The 22,655-nt window shown below is 36.4% G+C and overlaps 1 protein-coding gene across 1 annotated transcript in view; it reads left to right on the top strand.

The window, feature by feature from the left end:
* The first annotated feature begins 1,389 nt into the window (after nucleotides 1-1,389).
* The window catches only part of kcnq1.1 (potassium voltage-gated channel, KQT-like subfamily, member 1.1), a 45,853-nt gene continuing 24,587 nt past the window's right edge, over nucleotides 1,390-22,655 (top strand). Inside the window, exons 1-5 of the mRNA XM_028013905.1 lie at nucleotides 1,390-2,055; nucleotides 10,174-10,264; nucleotides 17,417-17,543; nucleotides 17,992-18,070; nucleotides 19,529-19,625. Coding sequence (XP_027869706.1) covers nucleotides 1,700-2,055; nucleotides 10,174-10,264; nucleotides 17,417-17,543; nucleotides 17,992-18,070; nucleotides 19,529-19,625 — 750 coding nt within the window. The 5' untranslated portion in view covers nucleotides 1,390-1,699. The remainder of the gene's footprint in view (nucleotides 2,056-10,173; nucleotides 10,265-17,416; nucleotides 17,544-17,991; nucleotides 18,071-19,528; nucleotides 19,626-22,655) is intronic.

Genomic DNA, 22,655 nt, shown 5'->3' with positions numbered 1-22,655 from the left:
ATTTTGGTGCAGAGCTACACAGAGAGGACTCCTCACTATGTCTAAGGACAAATACTATTTGGGAACATTAAGGATTCTCATAAAACTACAGTGATGATGAGGAAAGAAAGGTTTATCAATAGGATTAAGATATACAGTATATGTGGTAGCATGTAGTAGCAAGCTAAATATAAACATCACAGATACTGGAAAAAAAAAATCAGTGGACATCCAGATTTGCTGCCTGTAGTATTCAATTTCCCCAAACTCTAGTACAATCCTAACAATGTATGAAACATTGTTAGGACTTCAGAATGTATCTAAATGAAAGACATTAGTCAGGCCCTATTATTTTCACAACCAATTGGCTACAAATTATCGCTAAAGATCTAATGATGAAGGAAATATAGGCATTCCAGTGTCCTCTAGTCTTTCTTCTTATAAAAAAAACAAAAAAAACATTTCCATGTTATTGCTGCAAAATCTTCATGAAATCCATGACTGGTTCTTAAATGCAGAATGAATGCTTGTTGCAGCCATGGGGTTTAGAACTTAACACATTTGAAGAAGAAATTTAATCAAAAACATGTGAATAAATAAGAAAAAATTGAAAAAATTGTCAGGATTTGTGTTTTTATTTTGAGTTTCCTGTGTATCTGTGTCTCCGTGTTGTCCTGTCTCCCTTTGATTAGTTCCCAGGTGTTTCTAGTTCCCTGATTACCTCCTGTATATTTAGTGTCACCTGTGTGTCTGTGTCTTTGTCGGGTCCTCGTCTCGTTTGGCGTCTTGTCTGATGTTGTGTCAGTCCATTCATTTCTCCTTGTCGCTACCTGTGAAGAGCCCTGGTTTCCGCTCTGCAGTGCTGCCTTGGTTGTTGGACTACATTTCTGGATTAGTTCTGTCATTAAATATTCTTTATTTCACTTACCTGGATCTCCTGGCGTCTACCTCACCACCTCACACCACTGCAATTCATGACAAAAATAAAACAATGGTTAGTTGCCTTGTTCCCTCTGTGATGTCAGCAGAGGAATGTGTTCCTGAAAGATTAGGTTTGGAAGGATGATCAAATAATGATCTACAACTAAATACAACAAATATGAAAGTTGACCATATCAAGCTGTTTTAGAGGTGACAAATTATATCTAAAGTGAGGTTAAGGGATTTTACAAAAGTCTTGCCAGTTTATTTAACTCTACAAAAATCTGAGTTCAATAGCAAATTTGAAATGTTCATTTATTTAGCCTACTACAAACATCGTATAAAAAAGGTCTACACTTTGGGAGGAAAGTGAAGTATTTCATGCTTATTCTTTGGAGAGGTCAGAGTTCATCCTCTGCATTGCTTTTCAACAGTACAGCCATACAGTTGGTAAATGACCGAACAGCTGGCGGCTCATAGCGCACCGCCTGGTGACAGAACTCCGGGCTGATAAGCGCTCTAAAGAGGTAAGGGACACCCATTCAAGTCTGGGACCTGTCATTTCCTGAACAACCCAGAGAACTGGGAAGTTATTTCCAGGAAGAGAAAAAAACGTCCTTGTGATCTAGAGCATTAATAACAGAGTTTATAGCCTCCTCTAGTTTTATGCGTCTTGGTGCGATCAGGCGCGCAACAGAAGGTGTGCGCACATGAGCAAACATTTGTCATTTTAACTCAGTGACCGGAAAAAAAAAAACTGTGAAAAAGTTAAGCTATAGAAGAAAGAAAGAAGATCGAGATGTCTACTTCTTCTACTCCCGGGCGGGAGAACACGAAGAACTCCAGGAAGTTTTCAGGAGTGGCACGTGGAAAGAGACCACCGGATTTGGAGCTCTCGGAAACCGCATTCAATGGGCATGAATCAGGAACAGCTGCGGGGAGCAACGACACAATACAAGGAGAAGGCAGCTCCCGTGTTGAAGCTCCCCCTGGTCACCTGGACCCCTACCTGTCTCATCCCCGGATGTCTGTGCGGATGTCGGTGTACAGCACCGAGGTTCGCCCAGCTGTTACCCGCGCCTACGTCCAGGGACGAGTGTATAACTTTCTGGAAAGGCCGACTGGCTGGAAGTGCTTCATGTATCACTTCACGGTGTAAGTGTTTTCTTCAAAACCTTCTTTATCTATAAGCTTCTGGATCCGCGGGGTATTTCGTGGGATTATTACAAACAGATTCAAATTAAACAGGGAGTTAGTTGCACTTGCAAAGTGTGGCATTGGAAGGTCTTACAACAAAGAGCTGTTAATCTTTTGAATTTAAGGAAGATGGTGATCAGATAGCCATGCATCTCCAGTTTCCACTGGGAAGGATGTAAGGACTAGGCTGAAAATAAATGTGATCCATTAAAATGTATTAAACGTTGGGGGCACTGAGATGACACTATTACATATATTTTTAATTTGGAAACATGTTTTTTGTCTAAGCACCAATCTGTATTTAATTATCCAGAGATGCATTGAGGATTTACTGCATTGTATTCAGAGATCCTTTAAAAAACACACATAATCTCTCCTGCCAGATGCAATGTTATTTTTTTTTCTTTCTAGTTTCTGCACATCAAAGATGAAATATCAAGTAAAATCACTGTTTATGTTTTGAATTGATGCAATCCACTTCCATGAAACTCACAAGCTTTAAACTGGATGCATTTGATGATAACCAGCCAGAGGTTTTGGAATGTCGGATATGGTTTTCTAGCTCACCCCCATGTGTGCTGTCCATCCCTGCTTGCTGGCACTGATAGCGGGCAGCTAAACTTGGCAGGGTGCATGCTGTGGAGGAGGCAGCGGCCCGGTCTCGCCCTGCTACCCTGTGACCCTCTGGTGTCGGTGGGGACACAGAGGAACGCGGCCTGTCGGAGCGGGTTAGAATCTGAGTGACTCAAAGGGAACATGAGCAAACGCAATGCAACTCCAGCATATTTAAACGGCAAGTTCACAGAGCATTTCAGTAAGAGAATTATATGGTTAAACACTGTCTTTGTTCAAGAGAGACCTTGAATTACTGGATTTTTAAATGATATTTCTTGAGAAACAATCTTCCTGCTTTTGTTGCGTATAGTTGTCAGTTTTCAATTCTGTGTTTGTATAATCTGCTTATGTTTAGAAAAACTGTGCTTACTGACTAGTTTAATTACATTATTGGGGTCCAATGTTTTTATTTGCTGCAGCTCATCTACTGTCTTCATCACAGCATTCTTTGCCATGTTACTGGAAGGTTCTTGTTTCACTAATGTTATGACTTTATTGGCCTAAGGGTTTAATGAAATTGGCCTTTCCCTGCACCCCCTAAAACAAATATGATGTCAATGGCTTTTGTATTGATTGTAGACGCTTAGCAGTGTGAGAGACTGTAAAAGGTTGGTGAGAGTGATGCAGCAGGTTGTAGCATGAAATTGCACATTTGTGCTAAAAGTGGTGATGGAAGGTCTACATGGCTGATTTTTACGTCTCATATTTCCAAATGTGTTTGTGTTAGCCGGCTGTGGATAGAAACAAGGTCAGAGTTAAATAAAGGATATATTTCATGGCCCCTTCAATTGACATTACGGGAAAATGCAGCTTTGGATTGAGGGACAATACAATTGAATTCACATTTTCTGTGGAAACATATGAAACCTCATGTGGGACCTTGCAAAAGCATTTATATATCTTGAACTTTTCCACATTTTGTCAATTTCTCACCTCAAACTTTAATACATCTTTTTGGAATTTTATATGATAGCTCAACACAAAATACTGTATAACTGTAAAATAATAAGATAAATATATAAAGAAATATGGAGACACGTGGTTCTTAAAAGGTTTTTTATGAATAAAGTATAGCATGCATTTGAATCAATATTATTTAGAGTCCCATTTCAACAATAAAAATTCAAGTCTTTTAACTTATTTTATGAAACTCCCTGCTTTGCATAGGTCTAGAATAAATTGTTACCCTTTCTTCTTTGCAATATAGTTGAAGTTTATTTAAACAGATTTAGAATATCTGGAAACATAAATTTTGAATGGCTTCTCAACTGGATGGGATGTGGACTTTGACTAAGCCATTCTGAATATGAACATGTTCCTATCTAAAGTTATTTGCTGTTATAGTTATATGTTTAAGGTGGTTGTTCTGCTAAAAGGTAAACCTCTGTCCCATTCTAAAGTTATTCCCGTACTTGAACATTTCTCTCAGGATTTCACTGTATTCTTCATTTTTGTTTTTATTAGTAAAACCATTTTGAGGCATTGCATAACTTTCGATTTACATCCCAATTGTAGACTAATTTGCATGTGTATCTTTTAAAATTCCAATAAAATACACTGAAGTTGCATAGAGTCTGAGAATATTTTGTGATAAAAATGTGGTAAAGTTCAAATGGTAAAAACATTTTAGCAAGGCACTGTGCAAATACTTATTATATAAATTGTAGCTAGATCATAATCAGAGGTACTGGACATTCTGAGTGTGACTGATCAGCATACAGTTTTGTGATATGAAATCTTCCTGCAGGTATCTGGGGCTCAGTACAGAACTTTGTTTTGCAAATATTTGATTGAACAGCAGCTATGAACAACCATGCTCTTGTCATTGACCCAGAACTCAAACATCAAAGTTACCCAAAGCCTTATCAGAGTGTTTCTTATGTGTTTGCACTTGGATAAGGTTTGGTGATACAGTATACCTTGGGCTTTAGATCTGTTCCATTATGGTAAATATTATGAATAACATGTTTTATGTACAATATATGTACATAAAATATGTAAATATGTACAAGTACATATTTAGCTTCATGGAACAGATCAAATCCATTGCAACACTGCAACATAGAATGGTTATACATATTTTGTTCTCTTTTTGTTTCAGCAAAACTTTTTCTTTGTGTTTCTGTGCGAGTGACAAACAGCTAAATGGGATGTTTTGGTCAGCAGCAGCATGGATGCACCCCACATGCTGGGCGTAGATGCGTCAGCTGGGAGAGTTAAAAGAAAACGGATATCTCAAAGTGTTTTCCAGACTCAGCTCTGTTAAACTAAACCACTTATTCTGACAAACAGTCAGAGGGAGGAAGTTCAGACATGCATCAATGATTTAACAAAAAGACTAAGAGATCACAAAGCGTTATCCGTCTTCATTAAAGACACACTTTGACTTACTGTTAGTATTTTATTTTATTGTTTACTGCAATTGTGTGATTTTCTGTTTTCAAATTCAAGGTGCTCCAGCTGTTCCACACCTTGTCAAACTTAACCCCCAAAATATCTGCAATTTAATTCAACAGATGCTCACATTTTCAGTGAACCACAATAACAACATTCTTTCGCCTATTATTTACATACTGACTGCACTTTGGACTGATAATTTGACAAAGACTTACACCATCTATGTTACAGCCTTAAATCAATTTAGTAATTATTTCTTGATGGAATAAACATAACAGTAGCTAGTGACATAGTCAGTAGGGTAACTCCCAGTTCTTACTTTATGCTTTTCTACACACATAGTACAACAGAGTGCAAGTGAACCTGTCCATCAATAATAGATAAGTGGAATGCTTTGAGCTTTTGTTTAGAGTTCAGTGGAGCCTGTGCTGCTGAGCCAATGTATTATTTTGTCCGTTGCTACACCAAGCTCTTGGGTACTAAAAAGAGACAGAGGCTGTATTTTCTAAGGGCCTTGAGGTAAAGGAATTGTAGTATGATGGAGCAGTTAGTGGTGAGGTAAAGACAAGTTAGAAAGTCTTTGCTAAATAAATAGTGAAGCAGCAATCAAAGCTCAGGATTGTTTTACTGTTTATGTTTATCGTCATTGCAAATGACATAAAATAAATTAGATAGGGCTTCACTGAAAAAATAGCTATTGCCATATCAAAATGACTATTTGGAGATTTCCTTCTGCTGTTGAGTCTCTTTTTTTTCCACTCCTTCTGTCACACATATAGTGACACAAACATGCATTGACGAGTGATTAAATATTTATCACAGCTATTTTACTTTTCACTTTCCAGAAGACAAACAGACTTTCATTTACATATGCAACATCCTGGGGACAGAATTTAGGGGACTCCAGTGTCATTTTTACTGTGTTGTTTTGTCTCCATGTTTAGTCATTTCAGACAGGACCATCTGCTTTAGTGGTGTTATCCAGCAGCCCTGAGCAGATCCCTCCTCGGTCTTTTATCTGTGTTGACGTGTGGTGTGCACGTTTTTGACTGTGTGTGTATGTGTTGGCTCAGAGGGGGGGCATTTGGATTCCTGGCTGGACTTCAATAAACGGGAAGCAGTAGCAAGAAGTGATAAGGGTCTTCGTGGTGCAAACAAAACTGTTGCTACACATACTTTCCATCAGGTCTACTCAAATAGGATTAACTTTGTGATTACTTATGATTCTTTAGTAAAAGTTTAAATCTTCAAAGACAAGACAAAGGACCAAATTCTTATTGATGTCATAAAATGTCATGCTTTATGCAAGTATCACTTTTTGCTTTAAGCATACACTATTACAGTTGCAAAGGTTTATGCATTTTCTGAATTTGACATATTGGAAGTGTTTAAATGAAAAAAAAAAAAAAACAGGTTAAAAATTGGTGTTGGGTAAAATTCCTTGACTTTGAAGTATCACCACCATGTGTCACGAGATGGACACAAAGTTGAATTGTCTACTTCTCCATTGTTCTGCATTGAAGCTTTTCTGAATTCATTGTCTTTTCCATTGTTTTCTTTTCTAAGCCTTTCTGTTGCTTTTTCTTATTTGGTGCCAATTTCCTGAAATTTATTTTAGCTATACCTTCAACTAACGGCGTTTCACACATCTTAAAGCTGTTCCCTTGGTTTGACTCGCTGTAATTCACCAGGCATTTTGACATTTGTGACTTTTTACCTTGATATTTCAGTCTTAATTGTGAAGATTCAGTCTGCAGCTGTCACCATTTTAAGGTTCGCTCACAGATATCATCCAGGTGCACTGAGAGGATAATGTAAATGTTACAATTTGGATGCTCACAGTTATGTATGGGATCCATGTCCGTCTGCTCTGCAGTGATAACACAGAGTGACTCTGCAGTAAATCTAGTTAATGTTATCATTTCCAAACTCAGCAGTGTTTTAACAGCCACATGTTCTCTGCTCTGGAGAGCAGCAACTCATTGAGATGGTGATTATTCTACTTGTTCAGTAAATTACCATTATCTACTGTATGGGTTAACAGGAGTAATGGGGATCAAAGAGGCAATCTACATAGTCTCTTTATTAATCCTGAATCTTATAGCAGTATGAGATATTCATCTGAAAGTAACATGATCCACAGAATCTGATAATGTTCCATTAGCTTATAGCTTTTTAGCTACGTCAGGGTGAAACCTGGCTGAGTGTTTCATTTTTTACAATGAAACTCTTCTCTGAGTTTCATTCATACAGGATTTATTTTGCCTGAAGATAATGTTAAAAACTGTTACTTCCTAAGACCCCAGTCTGAAGGAGCAACGATTACAAGAGGTCCAACGCTTACTGTAAACACTGAATAGGGTCAATTTTGACCAAGTATTAAAACAGGCAGCAACTAAAACAGTAGCAAAAATTATACATAAAAAATTCACGCTCATGTTCAATTCTGTAAATTTACTTGTTTGTTTCCATATCAACCATAGCTTAGTAATCTCTTTTTTGGGTTTAACACTACCAAGACTGCAGCATGGAGTAAACTCTGGGTTGTGCTACGTTTTCTATGTCGAAATTTGGGTTCATGAAGATTTTGTTTTTATTTTTAGAATTACCTTATCAATTCTTTTGGGGTTTTTCAACACAGCAAGACACTACATCCTCTGTTTTTAAAATGTGATGTGCTCAATTTCTACCCTTGATTCTAAGAGATGATTGCACTAATTATATGCAGATAAGATGCAATGCAATGCTTAAAATTCCAGCCTTTTTTATTCCACAAACAAAGCAGGTATTGAAATGATCAAAGAGGAAGGGGGTAAGAATAAATTTAAAAAAGTTCTGACCTGTCAAGTAATTGCTGAGTGATGCATGTTTCTAGTTCACTGCTGCAGATTTAAAAAGGCAGGGAAGTCTATTAGATTGCAAATATATTATATAACCACTTTGCAAATATGTACTGCACATATTTGTTTTACTTTGTGAAAAAGAAACCTGCTTGTGATTATGACCTGGTAGTATTACTTACTAGTAAATTAATGTTGGGAAATAATGTATCTGCCTTTGTGTTTAGTTTCAGAATTAGAAGAACACAGTCAATTAACCAAAGAATCAATTCTTTAGTTGCATTGTTTACTGCAACAGTGTCTTCTTAGGTCTGCCTAAAAAGTCAGACAGATCAGACAATTTTCTAATGACTACTTCCACGTCTAAGCTTATATGGCCTTAAGCCAGCTTCTTGAACATGACAGTGAGTTCACTGTACTCCAATGACATCCACAGTCAACAAATCTCAATCCAATAGAACACCTTAGGAATGTGGTGAAACAGAACATTCCTATCAGGGATATGCAAGCAACCAATCTGCAGTTGCTGCATTTTGCTATCGAGTCAATATGTACTAAAATCTCTGTGGAATGCTTCTGACACTTTGTTGAATCTGTGCCATAAAGGATTCAGGCACTTTTGAAGGCAAAAGAGAGTCTAAGTGAGGTGTATCTAAAAAGTCAGGGTATTTAGCTACGCCACGTGTTGATATGATAAAGATGATGTCCAAGAAGATCCTGTGTTTATGATAACTCAGAAATATGGGACACACATCATTAAGTATTGGATGATTCCACATTTTAAGGGATGTGTGGAAACCCTAAAGCTAGGATAGGCTCCAGCTTCCTTGTGACCTTGACAAAGATTAGATGGGTATAAAAAAAGAATTGATGATGTCATTACAGTAATTTCTTTTACACTCTTGTCAATAATAGACGAAGAAAAGCATCTGGCAAATTGTTTCTTGTCGGCTATTATGCAAATCACATTTACTTCTAATTCCATGTTAACTGCATGCTGCTTTCTATTTAGGTCAATGAATCACAAGTATAAAACAAGCCTTTGGATTTATTCGCGATCTCCTATTTCATTCACTTTCGTTCAAGCTTTTATCCTCACATTTCTCACCACCTCTTGCCAGCAGAATAATGAGTTTGTCCTTCCTTCAATGTCATCCTTTCTGCAAAATTTCATAAAAAGTTCATTTCCTATTTTACCTGGTAAATAGCTGAACCGCTGAAACACCTTCATCCAAATTGAGCCGTGATAACAGAGACAAAACTGAAGCAAATGAAATGAAAACAGGAACTCTGGCCCTACTTGATGGGTTGAAACACATGAGAGCAAGGAGATAAGTTGAGATGGGCTCGTGAGTTATATTGCAGTTCACCCTGCTTGCCCGACTCTTCTTCGATTGGAATTGAAAAGGATCCCTCATATTGACTTTTATGAACAGCTCTGAAAAATGATATACACAGGGTAGCAGACTGTATTCTGACTTTTATTTTGGGTTGCAAGTTACTACATCTGAATTTCAAAAACAAACTGCTCTTTTTATTCAGATCTCAAAAACATGTTCATAAAAGACTCGTGAAATCCAGTTCATCCCTAAATTTGTAATCTCTAAGAGTCAGAACTGGATTTATATTGATGCTACTTCTTTCTGTGGTGAAGTGTCAAAGCAGCTTCAAGCCTCTACTTGAAGAATTGCATTTTTTTTTCTTATAAGTAGCTTGAAGGGTTTTGAACATCTTTTTGTTGTCACATTTGAAGCACTTTTCAACTCGAGAGGGATTTTGGTCAAAGAGTAATTTAGTACTTAGAGATAGTGTAAGTGGGTTGTAAAATTCAGCATATTAACATGCGACACATTCTGCATGTTCATTGCATTTAAATGCATACATTTTCTAAAAGTTCAGTTTTCCTTATTTTTCCTAACAGTTTTCCTAACAGTTTCATCAGTTTTTTGTCAGATACTTGAACTAAACACCAAAGTTGAGTTAAGGCTTTTCACTTTTGATCAGAATCTGAAACGTTGACATAAATATGAGCAGGGATTGAGGAGATTCATGTTTGCCTGACAGACTGCAAGCAACATAGAGCTTTGATTTGAGAAGTGTTTTTTATTGGTGTAGAAGGTTCAGTTCAGCTTAATTATAGACTCAGCTCCCACAGGAATATAGGAAGTGACTTCTAACATAAACAACATTTCAATCAAGACATTTTCTGCTTTGATCTATACAGGTTCCTCATAGTTCTGGCCTGTCTGATCCTCAGTGTCCTCTCTACCATCGACCAATTCCAAGCTCTGGCTTACACAACTCTCTTCTGGATGGTAAGTTTAGATTCAAATATTTTGACATTCCTAATAGAAAAATACAGCAAGATGAAACTGCAAGTCAAGTGCCAATGAAACATAAAGGAGGATGAAGATAAGGCTGTAATGTAAATGCAATGTCAAAACATGAAGATGCTACTAATAACAACCCATAACCATTAAAAACACAACAGTCATAACATAAAAATATCACTTTTGTCTTGGCAACAAATCCTTCATGTGCAATCTCCATCTGAGTATTAAACTATTTTTGACAACATTACAAACTGTGATAAACTCAACTTACATGGAATACTCTAAGTTAAAAATGCCCTAAAAAGCAGTAATCATTGGCATTTAAAACAAAGGTGACAAAAACATCATATTAAGAACATATTATACTGGCTCAGCAAGTTTATTTTCTCTGGAGTGATGATAGTGCACATAGTAGCTATTTTTGATTCAATCAGTGATAAAATCAAAGAAGGATTTTCTTTCGATCTGCATATCCACCAATATCAGCGTTATCATCGAGCTTTGTGAATTTCATCTAGATGATTAGCATCACCTCTAACTAAATGCTATGTAAGGCTGTGTTGTAGAGCAAAGAATAACCCTCCTGAAGCAGAGCTTGAAGGTGAATGTTAAAATCTCTGCAAGGACAGAGATTTTAACATTCTGTGAAAGAACTTGCCTTTCAGTGTGGAATTTATATCTTTTGTTTGTAAATGTGTGGGCTTTTCTCGAGGTTTTCCGGCTTCCACCCACAATCGAAGACTACTATTTGATTATTCAGATTGCCATTATGCATGTGTTGACGGTTGTTTGTCTTCTCATTGCTTGGAGTTTATCCTGCTTTACACTCTGGATAGGATTAATCAACTAAATAAAAAATATGTGTGGATGAATATGATGTTAATATGAACACTTCCTTTGGGATTGAATAAAGCTAAATTCCAATGTGGAGTATGCCAGTGGCAGGTAGAAAACTGACTCCTCACAAAAAATAATAACTACCTATTCCTTGGATGTAAATTTCAGTATTAGTTTTTGTAGGTATTATTTGCTCAGTTGAGCTAAGATTAAGTTCATTTTGGACTTCTGTTACTGGGTTGTTAATAGGTAATATTTGAATATTAAATGTTTTTTTCCCATTAACTGTATGTGGAAAATCATTGTAAATCAATGGAAATAAAGCCATGGAAACATCAGTGTGCAATTAATCTATATGATGTGTTTCATGTAAATCAATAAGCTATTGAAATAAATGAACTATTCATAACATTCCATCTTATTGAAATACCATGGCATACAGCGCCAAAAAATACACACTTAGAGTGTGAAGGTCTGTCAACTGCACTGCATGAATCAAAATCTAAAGCTAATCTGGAAGGAAGAATATCAACTTACAAATTGTGTTGGTGCAAATTGATTGGGTAATTGTAATAATATAAAATCTGTCAATGAATTGGTTAAATGCTTAATATAAAAAAATCACAAAAGTCAAATCTCATGTCCTTAAAAGTAATATTATTGCATACAGGTTCAAAAATGTGACTCAAATAAAACTGTTTAAATGGAACTGCATAACGGATTTTTAAAAACAATTTCAGTGTTTCCTGCTGGCTTAACAGAGCTAACGCAACTCCTCTAAAATCAATATTTAAAGGGATAAACTTAACCCCAATCTTCTCAGCCAGAGAATTGTTGGGTGGTGGCGGAGTCCCTCTAACTCAGATGAAATAAAACCCATTCAAGGAATAAAAAAGAGCTGAGGATTTGCTCTGTGTAGAAATGAAGAGTGCTGCACGTGACAAGTTCACCTTGGATTGAGAATATTTGGATGAGACGAGAACGAGTGCTTCATGAGCTGTTATATTAGAGTGCCAGATCCTAGAAGTATATTATCAGCTTCATCAGGAAAACAGTAAAGCGTGATTGTGTGAATGGGATCTGTAATTAAAATGAAGAATTGTTAATTTTATCATTATCACACAATTGAGAAATAAGACATTTCCTTTGCAAAAATATTTTCCACCTTAGGTTTCCCCTCAGGAGATGTTTAATCTTCCTATTCTTCTTCTCGACTCAGATAATGAATAATTAATATTTACGACTGAACCTCTAGAAATCCCAGACATTCATCTGTTTTGTTCTCTGACCCAGGGGGACTGTTTAGTACTTGGTGCTTTCTAGTTGGGAGATTTTCTCTGACCCCCCACCCCTTTCATTCGTTCCTCCTCTACGACATAAGCCTTTCTTTTTGTCTTCCTTCTTTCTTCCTTCACACTCAAGGTTAACAGAGACCACACTGTCCTGTGCTTTGAGATGCAGCTCTGGCTGATGTGCTGATGTGCCTTTGGTCAGATGCTTGGCAGTCTGCTCCAAAGATTTTTTTTTTCACTTTTTAGGATGCAAAATATGGGCCATTTAAATAAATTAGTCAAATTTCACAGTGAATTGTAATTCTGAGCTATACTCCCAATGCCTTGGTGAGATATAAGATGTTTCACTGCAAATTTTAATTAGTAATAAAGATATATTTTTTACCCATTGCTGATTTCCTTGTCTTCTAAGAAATTACATAAGTGGGAGTATAAACAAAGTTTGCATGTAAAATGATGATTGATTTGGGTCAAAGATGTTGCCGTGAGGAACCCTGGGACTTAGACTCTGTGTGGGGGAAATGACTTTGGGAGGAATCCTAGATTTATTGTTCTCCTTGTGGCTTCTGTAATGAGAGAAAAGGAAGAGCAGGAGCAGTAAAAGGTGGGCCTGTGATCATTATGTGACTTAGAGGTTAGAAAGATGTATTGATTTTAGTCTCTTTAATTGTTATATCTTTATTCTCAAATATCTGCCTTTAATGGAATTCTGAAGAATTCTCTGGCACATTCTAAAACTTTATTTTATGTCCACATATAGCAAATCACAAACACAAACTTAAATGCACTATATTTGTACTTTAATAAAAAAATAGAAAAAAATCAATCAGCACATTAGAATGAATTGAAAAGAATATGATACATGACTTTGAGATTTTTTTAATTGCACGACTTATTCCAACTTGATCACTACAGTGAAATCACTAGCATGGCTGTATATTTTGCCGTGGATGAACATCAGACTATGATTTGCCCAAAATACAAAGGAACACACAACACATCCCTGATGGTATGGTGATTAAAACGAGGTCAGAAAATCTACTAGATTCCTTGCAGCAAACATGTGCAGTGACTTCCGCTCCAACTTCCTCGATTATCTATGAAACTGGCTTCACAGGGCATTAGTGTAGCTTGGGCACCAGTGTTGTATATCTGTCAAATAGATTTCCTCTGAAATCATATAAATGGGTCAGTCTTCACAGTCTTTTCAGCAAGATGTCCCCTCAAGCTAACTTTTTTCACACAGCTGTAAAATAATTTCAATTGAAACACAATGTGAGTTGAAATTCAGTCATTACAAAAGTTAGCCGCATAGCTTAGATCACCTATTTCTCAGTTTGTGTGGAGATTATGTTTGTTACTTTAACACACTTGAAGACAATTTCATATCGACATCTTAATTTATGATTTTGGAAAGCAGACATGTCTTTATGCAACATAGTTCCCCATATATCTATAAAACTGCCATAAAATAAGACGGGGAACTTTAATGATATAGGTTCCTATGGCAACTATTAGGATGTTAAATACACAGGAAGCCTAAAATAAACTTCAAAACAATCTGAAGTAACTTACATTATTAAAATATACAATTTGACTTTCAATTATGACTAAATGATGTTGTATGTGTTTTGGTTCTATCTAAAATCTTGTCACTAATTTAATAAATGGGTTTTAGATTTTTGAGTTGCTAACCTTTTTTTCAAAAACAGCTGCTGCTTTTAAATCGTAACTTGCAAAGAAAGCAAAGAAAATATTTGGCCTTTGTCTTTCTTCTGCTGTGAGCAACATTTCCAGTTCAAAGGTATTCCTCTATATTGCTCATCACACTTGCAGAACATTTTCCTGCTGTACCTTCTGTGTTAAATTATGGACAAAACCTCATAAAATACAGATGAAGATACAGCTAAAACGTCACTGTTTGGTCTGACTAATTTGGCAATTTGTGATTACACATTAGCTTCCTTTGACTCACTTAAATCTGTAAAATTTAATTATATTTGTACTTTAACTAATAAAAAAAGAGAAAAAAATCAATCAGCACATTAGAATGAATTGAAAAGAAGATGATACATGACTTTAACACTTAAAACGGTTTGTGCATATTTTTTATCCCTCACTGTTGGTTTGTTGCTTTTTCTTTGGAAAGGCAGCTTATTTTTCAACCGCGAAGTAAAAACCACCAGTGATTAAATTAGAAAATGAAGCAGTAGGTTGAACATTAGCTTCCGGGAGTACAATTAAACATATTATTCATCCAAGTTTCTTTTCAAACGGTGCTATTTTATATTCATTGACTCTGATAAAGAAAGCACTACCAAGAACACTGCTGAGAAAAATGTGCAGTTCAACATGGAAACATCATTTGTCAGAACCCTTTAGTGTTCTCCCATCATTCACGCTGTAGATAGTGTCATCATAAAAAAGAAATCGAAGAGGCTATTGACTTTCTCTCAGTTCTTTTTCCTTATGGCTGTCAAATATTAAGACATAGCTGGATGAAACTGCATTTTACAAAAGATCATTAATTTCTACTCACTGGACTCATGTCTTGGTCCTTCTTTATTGTAAGGTGGCGATAAACTGGGATGAAAATAAAATAGTTGAAGACCGTTGTGTTGAATGTATTCAATCACCATGAATTTAAAAAAAATGAACAGGTGGAATTACATTGAAGTATAGAAGTAATATTTGTAAGTGACACAAACATGTTTTCCAAACTTTGTGGGTTAAGTTTTTAGACTGTGTAGAATGATTAGATTCATGTTCATTCTATGCAAGATTAAAAAAAAAAATCATAACATTGTTATTGAATAAAAAGGACAGACTACCTATATTTTTCCATTACTGAAAAAACCTTCCAATCTAATTAGGGAAAGATATGCAGGGGTTTGTCTTTTAATTTTTGTCATTTTCAATCATCCTTTTATTTTAGCTATGCTTAGGAAAAAAATGAAAATCTGCCGTTTTGCACCAAAGTGTTATAATATATGACAGGAATGTTGCAAAGAATATTTCCTTGAAAGAAACAGTTCCTAGAAATATCAAAACGTTCAACATCAGATGTTAAATTGCAGTAGGGAAAGGGCTTAAGATTTTAAGTGTCCATCAAACAGAATAATTAATTTCCACCTGAAGAGGGCACTAATGAATCATGTTTCCACCAACGCAGAGCTTGCTCAGCACTGGCAGCAGGTGGAGCTGTGTGCATCAGCAAGGTGAAGACTTTTGGACAATAGTTTTGAGAGAAGACCAGCGATTAGAAAGTTACTTCTATCCAATAAAGTCATCTGGGAAGGACTTGAAATATGCAGTTAGTAAGATTGTACAACAGAAAGCCGCTGTAATCTTAATTTCTCAGATAAATTATTCACCTGAATGTTTAGGACATCTTGTTAATCATTTGCCTACAGAAGAAAAAAACCTATATATTCTACTTCAAGTCCAAGAGTAATGTGTGGTCAGGCCTAGATACTAACATATCGTAGCGTTGCTTAGACCAATAGGACCAACCAGAGATAGCTGGTTAGAGCAGCTCCAAAACCAAAACACATTCTAAAACAAGAAGGTAAATCTTGTGAGGTGTTTCCAGTCTGTAGCGTCCAGTATCAAATGTAGCTCAACAAAGGTACAATGGTGACCTGACAAAGGGAGAGAAAGCTGGCCCATGTGATCTGATCCAACACGTTAGCTTCTTCAGCTTAAATCACCAAATAAGTTAATCATATAAGGGCATCACAATTTTTGCATATGTTTCTGCACAGCTAGAGACCTGTCTGGGTCTTCACACTGAAAGAGATTTTCATGGATTTTTTGAGCAGAATAATGCTCTCTAACGTATCGCAAAAATGAAGAAATTGGGTCTGGGGAGCGTAACTTTAAGTTTGAAGTCTTAGTGAGAGAACCATCTTGTTTTAGAATGTGAATGTGTTCTCCTTACCTTGAATGTGCAGGTTACTATCTATAAGGTGCAATTACTACAAATATTATTTTGTCCTCAATGCAATAAAAGCTCTTAATCAACTATGGCCAAGGTTAAGATATTTTATAGTTTAACACTTATATGCCTTGTTATTAAGTATTAGAACTAAACCAATCCAGGTCAGATAAAAGTTGATCCAGAACTGAACTAGATCAAATTAGAGTGTATATTATGAATTCTTTAATTAATTGGATTGAAATTGGAATAACTGGTTTGAATGGAATAGGTTGCATGTTACCAGATATGAACTAGGCCTGCTTGTTTTATACAGGTTGCTCCAAAATAAATTTGTTCCTGATTTGTCAATATATATAAATATTTGCACTGTTTAAATACAGTGCTAAGCCTTTTTCCATGGCACCTAACCATAGATGTCACCTTTAAAAATGACCAAGCAGCCACTAGATATTATGCACCAGTAAATCAGAATTAGCTACATATAGACAGCAGATGAATCAAAGGACAATTCCATAATTTGGTGCCAGTTAAGCATAAACAAATTGCTTATCTGCAGAGGTATACTCAATAATTAGGTCATATTCTGTTGCTCCATCCATCTTTTATAAAAATCTATGCCTTTGTTTACATCGGGAAATCACAATCTTCAACGGTAATAATTTGATAGAAAAATCAGATGAAAAACAATCTGAAGAACCCTTCTTTAAAAACAACACAATACAGATAAATTCTTTGAACAAGTATGTCTTAGTCACATATCAATCAGGCACAAGTGCACTGCAGCCGAGTCAGAACTCATCAATGAGGTGACACGAATGAAACATTAACGAATGGCGTCTCTTCTGAGGGAGAATCAATAATCCTTAATTAATTGTGTTGACAAGATTAAGACACTGTGAAAAGCTTTGCAGAGTACTCACATTTATAATTTAAGCATATTTGTTTTAAAGCAAAGGAGGCACAACCCTGAACGGCTGTTCAGGTGCTGTTGCACCAAGTAACCTGTAACAACATCTGATGTTTGTTTTTCTGTCCTTCTGTCTCTCTGCCTCATTTGTCTAACAGGAGATCGTCCTTGTGGTGTTCTTCGGTGTGGAATATTTCGTCCGCGTTTGGTCCGCAGGCTGCCGCAGTAAATATGTTGGCATCTGGGGCCGACTACGCTTTGCCAGGAAGCCAATATCTATTATAGGTGAAAACACAATCCCCATACACTTGTATTTCTCTACCCATGCACACAAGCAGACATGTCACTCCTCACCCACTCTTGCAATTTTTAAACAATAACCAGCAATGTAGCCTGAGCCTCTTCCTAAAATGAGATAGTTAAGACAAATTCGGCATGAAATTAAAACTGTCATTGCAATATTTTCTTATGTTTAGATTCTATTGTTGAGATTTGTGCCTCCAGGTGCTCATTCTCAAATGTGCCACTGTGAATATTATTATTACTCACACCTTCACATTTTACCTGATTAATATAATTACTTTGAATTTAAAAAAACCCAAGTGTTTTCCTTTTCTAATATGTTTCTATCCTAAAATAAACCTCTATTGTCTTATTGATGAACAACTCCAATATGTTCATGTCCCTAACTATGCCAAATTTAAACAGAGATTCATGTGCTTCATTATCACAGATCTGATAGTGGTTGTTGCTTCAATAGTTGTGTTGTCAGTGGGCTCGAAAGGCCAGGTTTTCGCCACCTCTGCTGTAAGGTAAGTAATTCTGTGTGTTCAGGTAGAAAATGTAAGACATAAACTCTTTAGAGTCCCAGTTTTGAGTCCCAGCCAGGACCCTAAACTCTCTTCTACTTTGGTATAAATCAACAAGGTATAAATTTACGATGTTAATTTATACCATACTTGTCAATATTTTAGTCCTATTGTGTGCAGGCATGCCTTGCAAAAGTATTCATTTCCCCAAAACTTTTTCAGGTTTTTCAGATTACATCCACATACTGGAAAGTATTTCAAAGGATTCTTATGCAACAGATCAACACAAAGTAACATATTTGTGAAGTGAATGAAAAAGAACAAGCCTGTTAACAAATAGAAATCTGAGCAGTCTGGAATGCAACTATATGCAGCTCCCCAATACTTTAAAGTTAATACTTTGAAGATAATCTAGCATTCATGTCTGAAGTATTTTCCCATTATTTCAAAACTTGCCACTGTTGTATTTTGCTTGATCTGCCTTCCAATCTGATCAGTTTCTTTGTTTATTCTGAAGAAAAGCTTACTCACTGGATGATCCTGCCACTACCATGTTTTATTGTAGGGATGATGTGTTCAGGGCAATGTGCATTGTCTGTTTTCTGCTTCATATAGCATATAAAAACCAGAAAATCTGAGCAGAGCACTCTGTGCTTGGTGTTCTGCATCCTGGCTGTGCTTCCTCTATTTGTCAAACAGTATTTCAAGCTGCTAACAGGAGTTCTATCGGTTTTCTTTCAAAAACTCTTTTCTTCTTGCCACTCTGAATTTAAAATCCGATTTGTGGCATCCATGACCAATATTTGTACTGTCAACAGATTCTTCCACCTGAACTATGGACATGTGGAGCTACATCCACTGTTCTTATTGGCTTTTCAACTGCTGGTCGTTTTGTCTGGTCTTTCAGTTAAAGTCTATAACTAACAACTTGGTTTGAAATTGTGCCATACTCTTTTAAGATGATGGATTTGACAATGCTGTGCAAGATCTTTGAAATCTGGGCTATTATTTTAAAACCGAAACATTCTTTGCACGTCTTCAGAATGTTATCTCTGACCTGTCTGTTAACTGAACACAAATACACCACAATTTTCAGATTTTTACTTGTAAAAAATGAGTGTCAGGTAAAACCTTCCTTTCACTTTACAATTTGGCTCTTCTTTACATTGGTCTATAACATAAAATCCTACATCATTACTGAAACGTTTGTGGTTGTAACTTGACAAACTGTGGGCAAGATTATGTTGTAGGAATAGCTTTGCAAGGCAATGTAGAGCCCCAGGTCAGAGTGGCAGCTGTCCTCCACATGACCCTAACCTTAAAATCATTTAGTGCATTTCATTAGCAGCTTACTTTATGTAACATTTATTATTACTTCCATTCTATTGTCTGCACTGGGATGTCTACTTGTATTTGGCAAACATATATTGTCAGCAGGTAAAAAGTGTTGCATTTTTCCAGAGGGATTCGCTTCCTGCAGATCCTGCGAATGCTGCATGTTGACAGGCAGGGAGGAACCTGGCGTCTCCTGGGCTCAGTTGTCTTCATCCATCGGCAGGTACAAAATCACAGCTCTAAATGTGTTGTATATTTCAAGTCCACAGTCATTCCTGTCACTGGGGTTTCAGACTATTATAAATAAACTGGGGACTCACCATCTGGGGAGTAATAGCCTCTCCACATCATGTTTTATTTTTCTCACTGTGCAATGAAATAGATGGTCTTCACGTAAATATACATCATACGGTCAAAACAGTATTCAGAGCAGAGAAGTACAAGAAAAAGCTCAATTATGAACATGGTTGGGTTTTTAGTTTTATAGACACATTAGCTGGAAAGGGTTATGTCTTTCTCCAGGGTGTCATTTAACCGAGACACAGAGGTGGCTGTGATTATCCCCAGTGGCCATGGTAGCTGCCTTTAATGTCCATATGAAAGTGATGAGTGATGAGCAGGGTGTCAGGAATTTTACTCATTCAGGGCCACCTGCTGTTCTTCCTTGCCTTCATGATGAATATATCACTTATAGCTGCTGAGGATTATCGACAGCTGCTGACCTTAGATATGAAGGCAGTTAATATTGGTGCAGGGCAAATATGAGAGACCTTTTCCAAACAGTGATTGGTGATGTTGACAGCTTTGTAAAAACGTTTAAACAGATAAAACAAAATGTTCACAAAGAGTATACTTTTAAAATTGACAATGCCAGATGGTGATCTAATAAGTACATTGTTGTACTTTTCTATTAATCTTGAGTAATAACTTCATCAGGTGTAATATCTGGTGCATTTTTATAGGTTGTTAAAAGTTACTTATTAAAACAGTATAAATACAAAGCAAATGCATATGAAGCCAATGTACGATAAAGCAAAAGCACACTGTCTATTAATCTTATTTATATACTCATGTTATTCAAGTTATACTTTCAAAATAATCATCCATCCATCCATCCATCCATTTTCTGTTCACCCTTGTCCCTAATGGGGTCGGGAGGGTTGCTGGTGCCTATCTCCAGCTACGTTCCGGGCGAGAGGCGGGGTACACCCCGGACAGGTCGCCAGTCTGTCGCAGGGCTCAAAATAATCATCCTTCAAAAAATGTTACAAGAAGGATGGCTCTGTGCCACAGTTAGTGGTACTGCTGAGGAGTGATGGAGATCTGCCTAGGTATGAAGGTCAACCTGGGTTCACTTAGGGTTTGCATTCATGGATACTAGGGCTGTAATGTTTCCTCGAATGATTTGAGTACCTTGACTTACTTGATTAGTAAAATTTCTCAAAGAATATTTATCTGCCTCAAAGCTTCGATAAATCATGTTTAATTATTTAGCACACTGTGTTCCGGCTGGGTCATTATTTGTGTTGGGCAGCATTCTCACTTCCACCTATGAGTTGTTGCTAGCAGCATAACGTCCAATTTGCCATTTTATTTTTTTATTTTTATTTTATTTTTTAATCATTTTTCGGGGAACAAATAAGCATCCTTAAATTGACTGGTGCGACAATTGGAGTACAACAGCCTTTCTCCTCCTGGAACTTGCTGGTGGCTGGTTCAAGGTGAACGGAGGGAAGAGCGCAGCAGGTGTATTTATACAGATGAGCATTTTGGTTGGGAAAAATTGAGCAAACATTGGCAAACAAAGATGTTCATAAAGATGAAGAACACACCAGACAAATCAGAAAAAAATGGAGTGAAGTTTAAAGTAGTATTACATTATAAAACAATATTCCAAGTTTTGAGCACTGTTGAATCCATCATATTAAAATGTAAATAGTATATCTTAGTGGCAAGGGTACAAGACATTGACATCAAGTATGTTTGTCATCTAAGTGACATACATGGCAAGAAGCACATTAATCAAAGAAACAACCAAGGTCCATGATAATTTAGCAACATATATTATTAGTCGTTTATTAGTCTGAACATGACATGACTATGGTAAAACATGGTAATGTAAGCATCATGGTACAGCAAAGCTTTTTACTCACCAGGGACAAGGAATCTGGCCAAAGTTAATGGGAAGATGGATGGAGGTAAATACAAGACAGTCCAGGAAGAAAACCTATTAGAAGCTGCAGAAGACTTGAGCCTAAGATGGAAACTTACCCTGCAGCAGGACAACAGCTACAACACTTAGCCATTCACCAGTGCTACAATGGATCAGATCAGCGCATATTTCTGTTAGAATTAACCAGTCATTGTCAAAACCTCAATTTAATTCCGAATCTGTGACAGATTTGAAAGTTGATATTTGTAAATAGTATTGATGTGTCTAAGCTTGAACTATTTTGTGAAGACGGATGGACAGAAAATTTTGCCTTTACATATGAAATGCTGATCAAGACACAAAAGACTTGCAGCTACAACTGCAACAAAATGTGTTTCTGGATTAATGAAAACATAGACAGGCACACTTTAGATTTCATTTTGTAAAAAAGACAATTTTAAAGAGACTTCTTCAACATCATGCACCTTGTGTTGGTGTATCATAAAAATATGAATAAAATACATTTAAGTCTATGATTATAATGTGACAAAATGTAAATAAAAGGTAAATCAGTATGAATACTTTCATTAGGCACTGGAGGACTTCACATGCCATTAATATTGCACATAATTCATATTAATGACAATTTTTATATATTTTTGTTTAATTACCATATAAATCCATCACAGTTTTCCTCCTTTCTTTTGAAAACAGCTGAAACCTGATGGTCACACAAAACATGGACATTTAATTCAAAATATGTTCTCCACAGACAGAAGCTATTCACTATCCAACCCATGTTTGCCATGGACTCAAGGCTGTGGAAAAGGAAATTTGAGGGCTTCAGCATCAAATTACTCTCACATATATGAGCTGGACCCAATAATAGGGCTCAGCCTTCACACATAAACACCAGTGGAGTCTAATAGAGGAGTGTGATTACGAGAGTGACTCTCTGAGAGGCCTTGTAAAACTCAGTTCTGATTAAAGGCATCAGCAGTCCATCTGTGTCTTGTGAAGGTGTTGTCTCTGTGAGAATTGCACTTTACTCATCATTTCATTTCAAATTACCTTTTTAAGAGTAACATGACCGTATGATAT

The sequence above is a fragment of the Xiphophorus couchianus genome, chromosome 4 (assembly GCF_001444195.1).
Source record: "Xiphophorus couchianus chromosome 4, X_couchianus-1.0, whole genome shotgun sequence".
NCBI classification, from domain to species: Eukaryota; Metazoa; Chordata; class Actinopteri; order Cyprinodontiformes; family Poeciliidae; genus Xiphophorus; species Xiphophorus couchianus.
The sequence above is the reverse complement of the archived record's forward strand: the minus strand, read 5'-3'. Positions and strand labels throughout refer to the sequence as shown.